At 38.2% G+C, this 13405-nt stretch overlaps 1 protein-coding gene and 1 long non-coding RNA gene across 2 annotated transcripts; both read left to right on the top strand.

Moving 5' to 3' along the window:
- The first annotated feature begins 37 nt into the window (after nt 1-37).
- On the top strand, nt 38-2310 carry LOC144628392 (uncharacterized). Its single transcript, XM_078486489.1, has 2 exons — nt 38-179; nt 1745-2310. Exons 1-2 carry the CDS (start codon nt 38-40, stop codon nt 2269-2271), a joined length of 669 nt encoding a protein of 222 aa, XP_078342615.1. The 3' UTR covers nt 2272-2310.
- A 9504-nt stretch (nt 2311-11814) lies between these two features.
- LOC144667094 (uncharacterized) lies at nt 11815-12737 on the top strand. The gene is made up of 3 exons (XR_013573278.1): nt 11815-11845; nt 12151-12185; nt 12382-12737. It is a non-coding gene; the product is annotated as an uncharacterized LOC144667094 (long non-coding RNA).
- Nucleotides 12738-13405: the final 668 nt, after the last annotated feature.

Genomic DNA, 13405 nt, shown 5'->3' with positions numbered 1-13405 from the left:
ATTCTCTTGGAATTTTCTCCGCTTTGTTTTGAAATTTATGGCAGCTTCGCCTCCGAAATCTACTGCAGCGTCCGCTGAAGGTACGGAGGAAGGAATCGAAGATGAAAACACGCGTGAAACTACGGCTGAAGACACTCTCATTGCCGACGCGACGTCAAAACAACAACACGCCGATCAAGGTACATTTCAAGCGCCTTCTCATTGGTAAATTTTGAACGCATGATTATTTTGAATCACGCCACTCAATGATTTGCGGCCTACTTTGCATTTTAAACATTACTGGACCATGCCATTTTCGAAAATGTATAAAATTCAAGTTTGGAATTCCAGGGAATTTTAAAAACAAAATGAAAGACTAGTCTTAGATTGTTTTGAAATAAGAATCTCCTCGTATTGTTTTGATCTTGGCGGGGATCTATGCACTAAATTTTATTTTGTCTGGTTTGGGGATAAATTGCAAAATACAGTATAGGGAAATTAGCAGGGGCTTTAGAGGTTGACTGAGTGACGAACGAAAAATTAAAAATAATCACACTAAAATAGGAAACAAAGACAAAGAAATGTGTAAAATTAACAGCCATCCCTTCCCCTCTTAAAAAAAACCTGGATCCACCCCTGGAAAACAACAGCTTGAACCTTGGAATTTTGAAACTGCAGCAAAGCAACAAATGGACACACAGCAGTAATAGTTGTGATTTAAAGCTAGGTTTTTATTAATTTAATGGGTGTATACGCCATGTGAGAGTAAAGTGTCTTGCCCAAGAACACAAAACAATGACCCTGACTAGTGAGGCCCTGTTAGGGGGGGGGGGAGGGTCTTCATGTCCCCCGTCTGAATTTCAAACAGTTTCATGTCGCAATTTCAAAAGGTTCGCATGTCGCTGTCAGAATTTCGAATTCGTCCATAGCAACTGATAATATCGGAAATGGTTGAGTCCGGAGTGCATAACCTAAAATAATGTGTTCTCGTAATTCTGTCGCCAAAATATTCCCTATTCTTGGATCTGTCAATTAGGTCTGTTGGCACAGACGAAGGAGACACCTTCCTAGGGGGGTCTGGGGGCATGCTCCCCCGAAAATTTTGAAAAAACTGAAGTAACTAAGACGTGTTTTCTTTATTCTGAGCTGGTACAAAGAGAACAAGGAGTGAATTATTTTCAGAATGATGGATCATTATGTAGTTACTTAACTTAAGCAGCCTAAAAATGAACTGTTAGAGCGTAAGATTGCAGTCGTTCAATGCAGGAGGATGGTCTTTACAAGGTCAGGCTATTTTGCCTACAAGCCATATTAAAAAGCGCCAATGTCGCTGTCGATTTTGCTCTTTTCTTTGTCGCTGTCGTTATTTCATGGGAGCATCTTGTCGTTCGTCGTCATTTCAGCTTCTTCGTGTCGCTGTTTCAGAGCTGCGTCACCTGTCGGAATTTACCCTAACAGGACCTCACTAGTGCTTAAACCCAAGTCACTAGTGCACTAACGACTAGGCTAACAATTCCTTTTAATAAGGTCGGATGGCCCACCAAAAGCATTAACTGCTTTCCTCTACTTTGCTTATAAATTGGCTACATTTTCCCCCTTTATTGGAGAAATAAAGAAAGATTCTTTCAAACAGCCAGTTCACCTAAACCAGCTGTCTACTTCAAAATGTTATTGAAACCCCTGCACCGCATCTCCCAGTCTTGGGAGTGGTAGGGTTAAACGGTCATTCTAAAGTATCTATCTGAGTGTGTAATTTTTATTTCAGGAAGTGGATCAGCTATAGAACTGGAAGAAGGAGATAAACATGTTATCGACTCTGCAAGTGATATTACCTTATCAGAGACATCAAATCCTGTCGCAGGAACACCAGGTGCAAAACTAGAAAGAGACATGGATACTTATGAAGAAATCACTAAGAGTGAGGTTGCATCTCTGGATGACTGGGAAAATGTACATAAATCCTGCTTGTCAGAAATACCTCCAGTTGATCCGGAAGTTTTGGCTGATTTAGAATTAAGAGCTAATGACATTGCGGGAAACTTGGACCATATGCTTGCAACATTAGCCAACAGTTTAAAGGCCATGTCGCAAGTAAGCACAGAATGCTTAGGTGCATACGGTTCTTGTGTGGATCATGTGAGCGAGACAGTGGATGCGAATATCAAATCTATGTACACTCTTATTGCAAGATGCGAAGAACTCAATGCCAGCTTAAAACCAGTACAAAACTTGGCTGAGCAAGTGAAAGAAATTAAGAAGACACTGGATATTTTTGAAGCAATTTGCAAATGATTGTGGACTGCATCCCACATAAAACACTGTATTCATTTCAGTAAATTATCTACTTTTTTTGTTCAAACATGGCAAGTATTTCTAGAAAAAATGTTAATTCATTGAATTTTAACACTAAATAAGAAATTACGTACACTGCATTGCAGACTTAAGCATGATTTCTGCCACTCTTTAGTCCAGCCTTCATTGATTCCCGATTGCAGGGCTCATTTTCCCTACTGAAAAGCACCTTGTTTTGATCCTAGTCTTAGTCACACGCTCTAGCTCTCTCCCCGTGACACTATGCTATGCAATCAGAAGGAAGGGACAGAGAAGGGCCAGTTCCAGGCTCTCGGTAGTTGAAGAGGAAAGCAAAAAAAGCAGGTGAGCAAGGAAAAATCGAGGCCTTTATTCCCCTCATTTTGTCTCCGCTCGCCCGCGTTTTTGCTCTCCCCCAACTAGTGTCTGGAACAGGCTAGCCAGAACTGGACTAGACTAACCTTGTCTTGAACCAAGAAAATCAATACCTGACACCATCCAATGGTACCCACCTGTATAGCTTATATAAGAGAGTCCCCCTACCCCCTTAGTGGAAAATGAAAAAGAAGTTATGAGTACATGTACATGTACATACAGAAAACTTAACATAGTTATTAATAATTATTATTGTTAATTGGTCAGTGAAGAAACCTGAGACTAAGTCAAAATAAAGCTATGGTAAAAACCAATACTTGGATCCTTGAAATGTTTTTTTTTTTTCAACTACAGCTGTACATGGCTTTGTGAAGAGTCTTACAAATGTGCGAGACGTGCGAGACAGAAATCCCCACTCCCAAGAAAGGCTAACCGCAAGCTATCTAAGCTAACTGCACGCTAACCAGAGTGCTATTTAGACTAACCGGAGTGCTATTTAGACTAACCAGAGTGCTATTTAGACTAACCGGAGTGCTATTTAGACTAACCGGAGTGCTATTTAGACTAACCAGAGTGCTATTTAGACTAACCGGAGTGCTATTTAGACTAACCAGAGTGCTATTTAGACTAACCAGAGTGCTATTTAGACTAACCGGAGTGCTATTTGGGCCAACTGGAGTGCTATTAAGGCTAACCGGAATGGTTCACACGCCTGGCTGCCTCGCACTTTGTGATGACCCCACCTGATCTATCGAAATTGCACACACCCACAAAGGTACAGAGTACATAGAATTTCCGGTCATTGCTCTGAATATTTGATAAATCATTTTAATAACTCCCAAATCAATCAGCGGTAAGTCCACAGTTCGCGACAGGGCCGTAGCAAGCAAGAGGTAAGACGAAGCACTTGCCTCGTCTAAATATTTACCCAAAATTAAAACCAAGATACGTTTAGTTGGGAAAATAATCCCCAGTTGAAGGAGATTTATTTCTTCCGAAGAACAGTATCTTATGAAAAATGCTGAAAATAGCGTTTTTGAGCTTTCAGATTTCAAAATTTTCTGGTACCGTGCCCGCCCACATACCGGCTCACGCTCTTAGTAATCGCAGATCTTGCCAAAAGTCTGGCTAGGCCCTGGGACGAATACTTTCTCTGTCATGAAGAATATATTTATGACATTTTGTGCTCAAAAATGGAGGATGAGAACAAATTGCGAGACAAAAACGATGAAGATCAAGACGTGATAGGGAAGAGCGAAACAAGACGTCTATTTATAAAGAGAGGTCGCCAATGTTGTAAAACACAAACAAAGATCAGGGTTCAAAGAAAAAACAACAACGAAAACTCAACTCTGCTGACTGTGGAGTATTCTTACAACATGATTTCTGCTTGTGTATTTGTTAATTTGTTTGCCTAGCACTCAATAAAGGATACAATCATTGCCAATTCCAGCCAAGAACCTTATTAATACTTAACTTCGCGATTTTGGCGAGACAGTTTTTCGCGGCATTTTTAAGGTCTGAACTTTTTAAAATTTCTAGATTAACCGGGACAAGCCAAACGCACATTTGAAATTAACTTTTATACAACGTTAGTGGATACGCGTCTCAATACGTAGTTCGCGGCAATGTTTCTAAACATCATCTGCTCATTTCAAATCTTACATGTCGTTAATCATTTTATTGAGTGATTTGAATTTTCTTTTTGGGAATTTAATTTCGCGTGTTTTTTACAATCGTGAAAAACGTGAAATTTAGTTCCAATAGGGTAATATGTACATCGGCTTCCCAGTGTGCAACACGGCTTGCGCGCTCCAATTATTACATTTGACGTAACAAAAGTGATTTTCACTCAGAGCTTGTAGACAAGAGAATATTTGCTCGTCGAGTTTCTATAAAAAAGAGATAAAACGCTCAACATCAGCATGACTAGTAAGGATTTAGGTAAGTATGCGTGTTTTCTCCGTTCGGTCGATATGAGAGCCTCGTGCATTGCAAATTTTCCGGCAAAAGTGCGTTTTGAAAAATTTTCCCGGACTGCACCGGAACTTTGCATAAGCAAAGAGAAAATTTGAAAATGAAAAACACGAGAGATTCTAAAAGTGTGGCAAACTTTTTAATCGCGTTTGAAAATGGCAGTATTGTTTTTACAAAGCTGAAAGTAATAGCAACAGTCTCAAATTGAATTTTGGATTTCGCAAATTTCGCAAAACTTTTTTTACGCGAGGCGACGGCGCGAGCTCGAAACCAAGGCAACACAACATGGCACGCGACATGGCAACGAACACGCGTTATCGCGTGGCAACACAAAATGACACGCGTCAAGGCAAAGCGCGCGGTAGTTAAACTTGCAATGCAACAATGTTGCGAGAGGTAAGTTGAACAAAAATGTTGCCCGTATTACCGGAAACCCAAAAGTTTTTTTTTTCCGGTTTCTAGCTATCCCTTTTTAAAAGAAATCACAGTTTTTGCTTTTAATGTCCGTTCTTTGCTATACGTTTATTTTGAACAGCAGTGGCTCAGGGTATTGTATTGTCAAGACAAGAAATTCAACAATACGGACTTTCTAAAAAGTTGTTTTGAATTTGCATTTGCTTTTAGATGTTCAGCGGTATCATGGGCTTCTGAAGCCGAATTCACCATGTTTGGAGAATGAAAGTCTGGTAAGCATATTAAAAATTGTTTTCTCTCTTCCATATTGGTTATCAATTCTCTTTTTTAAAAATCCAAATTAACAAAAAACGTGAATATCAGTGCTTCCCTCAGACTGAAAAAATGGCGCGCACTTTAAACCTTGATAAACGAGGAAACGTGTTTCCATAATTGTTTCCACGTTTTGCCATAAGCATGCTTCTATGCCGCGCGGAAACACAAAATGTTTCTGCCGTGTATCAGATCAAAGCAAATTTTGCTTCTTGAAGACAAAAATTGACGCTGGAAACAATGCTTCCCTTATGGCAAAACTGAGAAACTTTGGGGAAGCATGTAGTGCGCGCCATAATTACAAATGTTTCTGGAAACATGCTTCCTCGTTTTACCAGGCCTGGGACGCTACATTTTGGAAGACAAAGTTTTTAGTAAATAGTACTTTAGATTTCCAGATGCAGCGTTTAACAGAATTATATTTAAGTTTTTTTCCAGCTGACACAGTAAATGGATTTCTTTAACCGAGTTTCTCGCCTTTCTAGTTTTTTAAAAGGAGAAAGTTAATGCAAACTTGTATTCTTGTACAAAAAAAACGTTTTCGAATTTTTTTCTATCTTTCTGGCATACAGTCAACTCTCTCTAAAACAGACACCGTATGGACTGGCTCCAACTGACCGTTTTAGAGAGGTTTCCGTCTTATAGGGAGGTCAGTTACAGTAAAATGACTGAAAACGACAGGGACAGGACCAACACCAGGTGTCTGTCTTAAGAGGTGTACGTCAGTCCGTGCTGTTTTCCGTTAACTGGCGTTACAATTTCCACTGAAGAAGGGGCAGTAACCCCGAAACGTCTGGAAACAATTTTCTATCATCGGCGCATTTTACATTAACATTTAAATTATTATTTTAATGCACTAGCTATATGCGCTACACAGTCACACGAAATTTCAGTTTGGAGATTTCAAGTTTACCGTTAAGAGAGAGTTGACTGTGAGCGTAGAACGTTACTCACAGGGCGATCGTTAAATCCCACGTTAGAACAGAAAATTCTTGACGCGCTTTTAGACCATTCGCTACAATAATGATGCTCACGACGATAAGGATGTAAACAAAGTTTATTGAAGCGAAGCGATGAGACGTTAACAAACGAAGCGATGAGTAGATGTACAAAGCGATACTAAACGGTACAAAGTGGTTCGATGCGGTAAAGCGGTTTCGAAAACTAAAAAGTAATTACAGCGAAAACTATAATTAGACTAACTAGAAACTACCTTAAACTATGAAAACAAACTTCGGAACGATGCAAAACGACTTATAAAACGTAACATGCACAAAGTGAAAAAGACTTACTTCTGTGTCCGCGTTAGGGATTTCACAGCGTTGACGTTGAGCCTTACTTTTGATCTTAACACGATGACACGTTCACTAGAACTGAAAAAGTTTCCTGAGCACGTTCGACAAAATGCTAGCTAATACAAAGAAAAATAGATTTCTTTGTTTGTAGATAATACGTCAGGCAAGTATATCCGCGGCAAAAAACCACAAATGCTAAAGATAATAACGCAAAAGAAACTACAAAGGGATCGAAAGGAAATACGGAAAACCAGAAAATATTGGGCAGTAACAGTCAATGTATGCAATTTTTTCTACCATTACCGTTACGAAGAGCCAGCCGTAAACAGGCTTACTTGAGCGGTATTTAGGCTAAATAAAGCGTTACCCAGGCTAACCGGAGAGCAAATCTGCAGGTCTACGGTCTGCATAAGTCGCACACCGGTTACGAAGTGATGCCTTTTGTAAACTACTCTCTTCTCTTCACACAGGCCTGCTTCCAATTCCTACAAATAAAACTAACAGTTGAAGTTGTATCAGGCAACAATAACATACGCGTCTGTTTTCTTCTCTCCACAGGTTGAAATAGAAGAACTGAAAAACAAAAATCAGGCCTTGTGTATGTAAGTACTCGATGAGTAAATTTATTCGCCAGTTTTTAACAGTCATACTGTGTAGTTAATCATTTTTGACGTATGTCATCTCGCAAACCAACTTACAACTAGAAACAGGCATACAGACGCGAAACTGAGTATTCCAACATACAGACAGGCAGGCAAGCAGCCATGCAGACAGACAGACAGACAGACGGAATAAGAACAAATGTTCCAAATACTGCGTGGCACTAAAAAATAAAAGTGAAATGAAATTGATTTATTTAAGTGCCAAAATTGATTTTTTTTTTTAAAAAAAGAAACCAGACATTTAGCCCTTCTTCGGTGGTGAATAACATCGCCAGACAGACAGACAGACAGACAGACAGGTAAACCGATAGACATACGGACAGATATTTGGGTAGGCAGCCAGCAAGACAAACAGACGACAGTTCCAAGACAAACAGACAGGCAGGCAGGTAGGCAGACAGACGGTTAGACGGACTGACAGACCGATAGACAGGCAAGCCGCCAGCAAGACAAACAGACAGGCAGGCAGAGAGACAGACAGACAGTCAGAAAGCCAGACAGACAGACAAACAGACAGACAAGCGGTAGGATGGACAAACAAACGCAAACAGAGACAGACAATTAAACATACAAAGAGACAGTTACAACCAAGTTCTGACTGACAGGCAGGCAGACAAACAGACAGACAGTCAGTCAGACAGACAGACAGACAGACAGACAGGCAGGCAGGCAGGCAGGCAGGTAGGCAGGCAGACAGACAGACAGACAGACAGGCAGGCAGGCAGGCAGACAGACAGACAGTCAGACAGTCAGTCTGACAGACGGACAGACAGACAGACGGGCAGGCAGGCAGACAAACAAACAAACAGACAGACAGTCAGACAGACAGACAGACAGACAGACAGACAGGCAGGCAGGCAGACAGACAGACAGACAGACAGACAGACAGGCAAAACTGGCAAAACCAGTTAAACAAAACTCCAAACCCAGGACAAGAATGGTTAAAGGATATGCCTTTCTTATTGTTTTTTTTTTTTATTGTGGGTATTTTTCCCTGTACTAAGAAGTAAAAACATGTTTTTATTCTCATGTTTAGGCAATTAAGCAAGTCTGAAGAAGACAACGAAAAACTTCAAGAAGTAAGTTGGCATATTCTTTTCCATTCGTCACAGTTTTGCTTAATTTGTCAGAAATCTAATGTTGATTAAAATGTGTAATTTTGCAGTTGGTTCAGGCCGAGCGAAGACTAGCGCTCCAGAGGTAGGACTTAATTGTATTAAATTTGCCTTTAGTCATGTATATATCTTTCCTTTGACTCTTATAAGTAACTTTAGCCCAAACTCAAAAAAAAAAATACTTTATGATGCGCCTGAAAAATAAACATACCGTACCGGCAATTTGCAAGTAAATGTTAAGCAATTTATTTCAAGAGATGCGAATCCTATTTAATTAGCTCTTTCTGCTTTATATAGAAAAAGGACAGAGGAAGCAAAAAAAATGGAGGAGAAAGCGAAAGCTGTAAGTGTTAAAAATACATAATAGCGCATGACCTTGCTTTAAAGGGCTTCGTCACTGATTTCATGAGATATTTGAACAGCCAAAAATTATATTTGTGTAGCAAGAAACCTAAAAATAACAGTCCATTTTTGTTAAAGATTGCTATATTATAGAGCACTGAAACTGTTAACGAGCATCTTTGGCTGCGGATGGCTTGGATGGAAATGGATTGCAACTTGAAAATTGTTTCCCCGTGTCCGTCTACAAAAAAAATCGATAGTTTTAGCCGAAGCTTGATTTCTATTCACAAACCAAGGTTATACTTTCCATTAGATGTTCAAAGATAATGTTTTTCATGGGTTAAGTTGCCTACCACTAAATTCAGAACAGTTCAGACAAAAAATCATTTTCTGTCTGTCTGTGTTTTTAAAAAGAATTGTTGTACAAATATGGTGTTGTTTGGTTCCTGATTTCCCTATGGCAATGAGTTTTTGCTTTTTCTATGATTTATTTGCTGCTTTAAGATTGATTCATTCATCTTATTTGAGACTTCATTACTAGAATAATTGTGGCTCTTTTCCTCTTGATTTGTAAAATTTATTTAATTTGTTTCTTTTTTCAGTTAGATATGAGTGCATGCTTGTGTTGTATTTTTTGTTTTTTTTGTTTTGTTTTCCCAACTCTAATATTGTAATTTATTCTATGCAATTTGACATCCTAGACTTATAAACTCCTTAGTTAGGAAGCCAACACCCCTTTAGCTTTAATTTCTATTTTGTGTAAATTTCTTTTCTTATGTATAAGGGTTAAAAACAAAGTTGTAAGTTGTTGTTGTTGTTTCCAAAGTGAAACAAATAGACGGTTATCGGTTTTTGCTTTAAAATTCTTATTGCCCTCCGATATCAATTTACTGACCTTATTCTATGACACAGTCAACCACTTGATTTTCTCCGATTCTGATTGGTTTTAATTGATCATGTGACGTGGTAGTGTTCATCCGCGGTGACGTGAAACGAAACTATTGGCCCATAGTGTGCATGCCTATTCGAGAAAAATACCCGGATGGTATGTACACTAAATTCATTGCATTCAGTGGATTTCTTGTCTAATTTTTCTTCTTTTGTTAAAGTTTGGCTTTCAGTCTATTATTGTAACAAAAGTTGAAAGTGACTCAACTACTCGTTTTTGAGAGGGTAAAAATATTTCGTGTGATGATGCAACAACAACAACAACAAACAATACAATGTTTAATGTTTTGACATGGTCCACGTTTTTTAACTTACAAATTTTGTTAAATTTTAATGTCTAAAAACGTCCCATAAGTTCAGACTGAATTAGTTTGCATTACTCATCTGACAAGAAAAGGATCTAATCTTCGTATGTTTTGTAAGGTTTTTCATTTTGGTAATAGTTTAAACCGTTTCTTATTAACCTTTAATTAAACTTTTATTTACACAGTTTAACGAAATACTTTCCGAAGAAGTTGAAGCAATTCATAGACTACAGGTTCGTTCTTGTTTCAGTTCAGTATTTTTTAAATTGATCAATAAAACTGACTTTCGTTAAGGTGGAGTGAACATTCAGTTTAACAAACGTCCTTTCCATATTAGGGACAGACCATTATTTTCTTGGAAGGGGGGGATGAAAAATATTGAAAAAAATTGTCAGCAGGGCCTGGAAAGACAAAATAAATTGTTTGCAAAAACGATATGTATAACAAAAAATAGTAAGAATTGCGAAAAAAAAATGTTTGCAGAGGTGCATAAATTAAAAAAAAAAGTTTGCAGAGAAAATGTTTCATCTTCCCCCTCCAAGAAAATAATGGTCCGTCCCTTAGGAACTTTTCCAATCATCATAAAAGGTCTGTTTATCAACCCCCCCCCCCCCCTTTCCAGGTATTACTAATTTTCCAATTTGAATCTAAAGCACATCAATGCAAATTGTCCGTTTTTTATAGGGTGTGCGAACATCCTGTTTTGCGTTTTAACTAGACAGCTAACGTTTCGCTAGCTGTAATTTATAATTGCTCAGTTTTGTAAATTTCCTCTCTGTGATCCCACTCAATTCATTCAGCGCAAAGAGAATCAACGAGAGTTACAAATCTATATTAGCAACTGCGATCATGGATGAAAAACGTCAACAAATACGATGCTAAATAAATGAATGATATCAATCCGGTTGCTACTAAAACACAGCGACCTCTAGATTTTTAGTGACTAATGATCTTACCGTTACAAAATAACGAACTCGAGTCTAAAATCTTAAGAAGATACAAATAAGCCTGCAAAATCGCGCGGAATATCGCCTGATACTTAGCCGACGATACCTTAGGCCGAGTTGGCTTAAATCAGACGATATTCTGCAAGATTGAGCAGGATAATTGTTAGGCAGCTAAACCTTAGAGTCACTGTAGCTCCCTGGTGCAGTGCTATTAATTTGTTTTTCCACATTTTCATTTTTATATTTATTATCTTTTCAGGCGGCAGAGGCTGAATACTTAAAAACGACAAGGTAAAAAAATAATCGATGATTTATTTGAGAATCTTTTAACTAATTCCCTTCCCAAGAAACTACCTTGCCACCGAACAGCAGTTTCGTGATATTGGAAGTGGCGCAATCATCGTACAAACCAAAAAACAATTTAAGGGTTCATAATAGCTGATCAACAATAGTTTCTTCGACACCATGCTATATACCCCACTAAGGACGCTTAATGAAAAATAACCGGGTTAATTTTCTAGAAGCTTAAACATTACACTTTTTAAGAGAAAGGAAGCCATCGTTTGCTCCCAGTAAAACTTTTGAATGTGACCCAGCTTTCGTAGTTGAACTTAGTAAAATTCTGGAAACAAATCTGTTTTTGTTTTGAAACCTACAACAAGTCCCAAAAACAAGATGAAAAAGATATGTAAAAATGAAACTTCTCTCACTAGTTTGGCTGCATGGCTTTTAGAGCGCTTCTAACAGTCCATTATCTATTAAATGCTTTGTTTTAACAGGGAACTGAAGGAACTTATGATTAAAACTGTGCGTGCACAGGATTGTGAAGATCGTGCACAGGATTGTGAAGAATTAAGAAACCAGGTAAGCAAAAAAATCTTAAAGTCGTGAATTTAACGACTCTGCAAATAAAGCGAACCTCCATAGAAAGTAAAAAAATCATAGTTATCACAGCTAGCCCAAGCTCGATATATGAGTACAATAAAGATGACCTTTGCATTGTTTTGTAATTCGATCGATTTGCATATTTATAAGGATTTGTATGGGGAAATAAATATAGCCGAAAAGAACGAAAAAATATCCGTTGAATTACAAGTCACGAAATCTTAAAATACTGAGCTTCGCAAAGTTAGCATAGATATAAACGTAGTTTTTTTATTTCCTTTCAGGTGATGGAAGAGCATCTCAAGAAAGAAGCAGCAAGGTGAGCATTGTTATTGTTAGGATTAAGCAGTTTTAGAACACTAGATTAATTCCTTTTTTCAGAGACACCAATTACAAAATATTTTATTGAGAAGTGCTCGGGCAACAAGAGATGTACTAAATTCACTTTTTTACTAGTAAGACGCAAAGAGAAGGTAAAACACGTTTTGTAAACAATGTTATTTTTTGTATTTCAGCAAAATCACGCTTGAAACGGTTTTCGCGGGATATCGCGTAGAGGTAAGAATGGAAAATACAAATGTGGCAAATAATGGAGAAAAAAAAACACTACCTTGAATATTCAAGCTAACCAAGCTATTTGATCATTTGATCTCAAATGTAACGATTTTAGGGCAAATTAGAACACACGCTCAAAAGTAGAAAATTCTTTTCGGGTTATTCCTTAGTACTGTAATGCGCATCCTTACTGCGCAGAACAAGACAATAGAGCAGTTTTCGATTGAGTGTCGTAAAACCAAAACCATTATAATTACTTCGCCCAATCACAAAAGACACGGACAATCCAGTAAACCAATCAAAATTCGAAGCCAATACATGTAGCTGGCACGAAGCGCGGGAAAACGTGCGCGAGCGAGTCACGATTGGTTTTGGTTCTAGTTCTGATTGGCTGAGAAAGTGGCGCGAGATTTTTAAGCCAATCACTGAGCGTAGTAATTCAAAACCAAAGCAAACGCAATTTACTTTCGACACTCAAGTGAAAACCGCTCTATAGCGGCTTTTCTCTCTGCCATTTTACTTTCTTTTTTACGGCTTGGCTCGCTTACCTTATAAAACGAGTAAGGTGACCCCTTTTTGTTTTGTTTTTGTTGTTGTTGTTGTATTTCTTTTTTGAGTGTAGCGATCATCTACTTTCTAAACAAATGAATATAAACAATTTCAGTCTATGGCAGAAGAATTCTTTGTCACTGGAAACTTGAACAAAGACAGTTCAAGTATAAAAAGATCTTGAATTGTGGCTCCGAAAGCACTGCGCGCTTGGAACGTATTAAATTGATTCATAATGTGTGTCTTTATCATGAAACATACATTTGAAATCGAGGCAATACACTCCCGTATTTTACGCTTTTTTTTACTTTTCTGCTGACGAAGAATAAGTGAACGGTTAAAATAAAAACATTTCTTGAAGCTGACAAATACTAAATTGCTTGTACTACAGAAGGTCCCGTTCTCTTAAGCGCGAAAACACTGCACCGCACCCCA

Source organism: Oculina patagonica, chromosome 10 (assembly GCF_052425735.1).
Source record: "Oculina patagonica isolate OP01 chromosome 10, crgOcupat, whole genome shotgun sequence".
NCBI lineage: Eukaryota > Metazoa > Cnidaria > Anthozoa > Scleractinia > Oculinidae > Oculina > Oculina patagonica.
The sequence above is the reverse complement of the archived record's forward strand: the minus strand, read 5'-3'. Positions and strand labels throughout refer to the sequence as shown.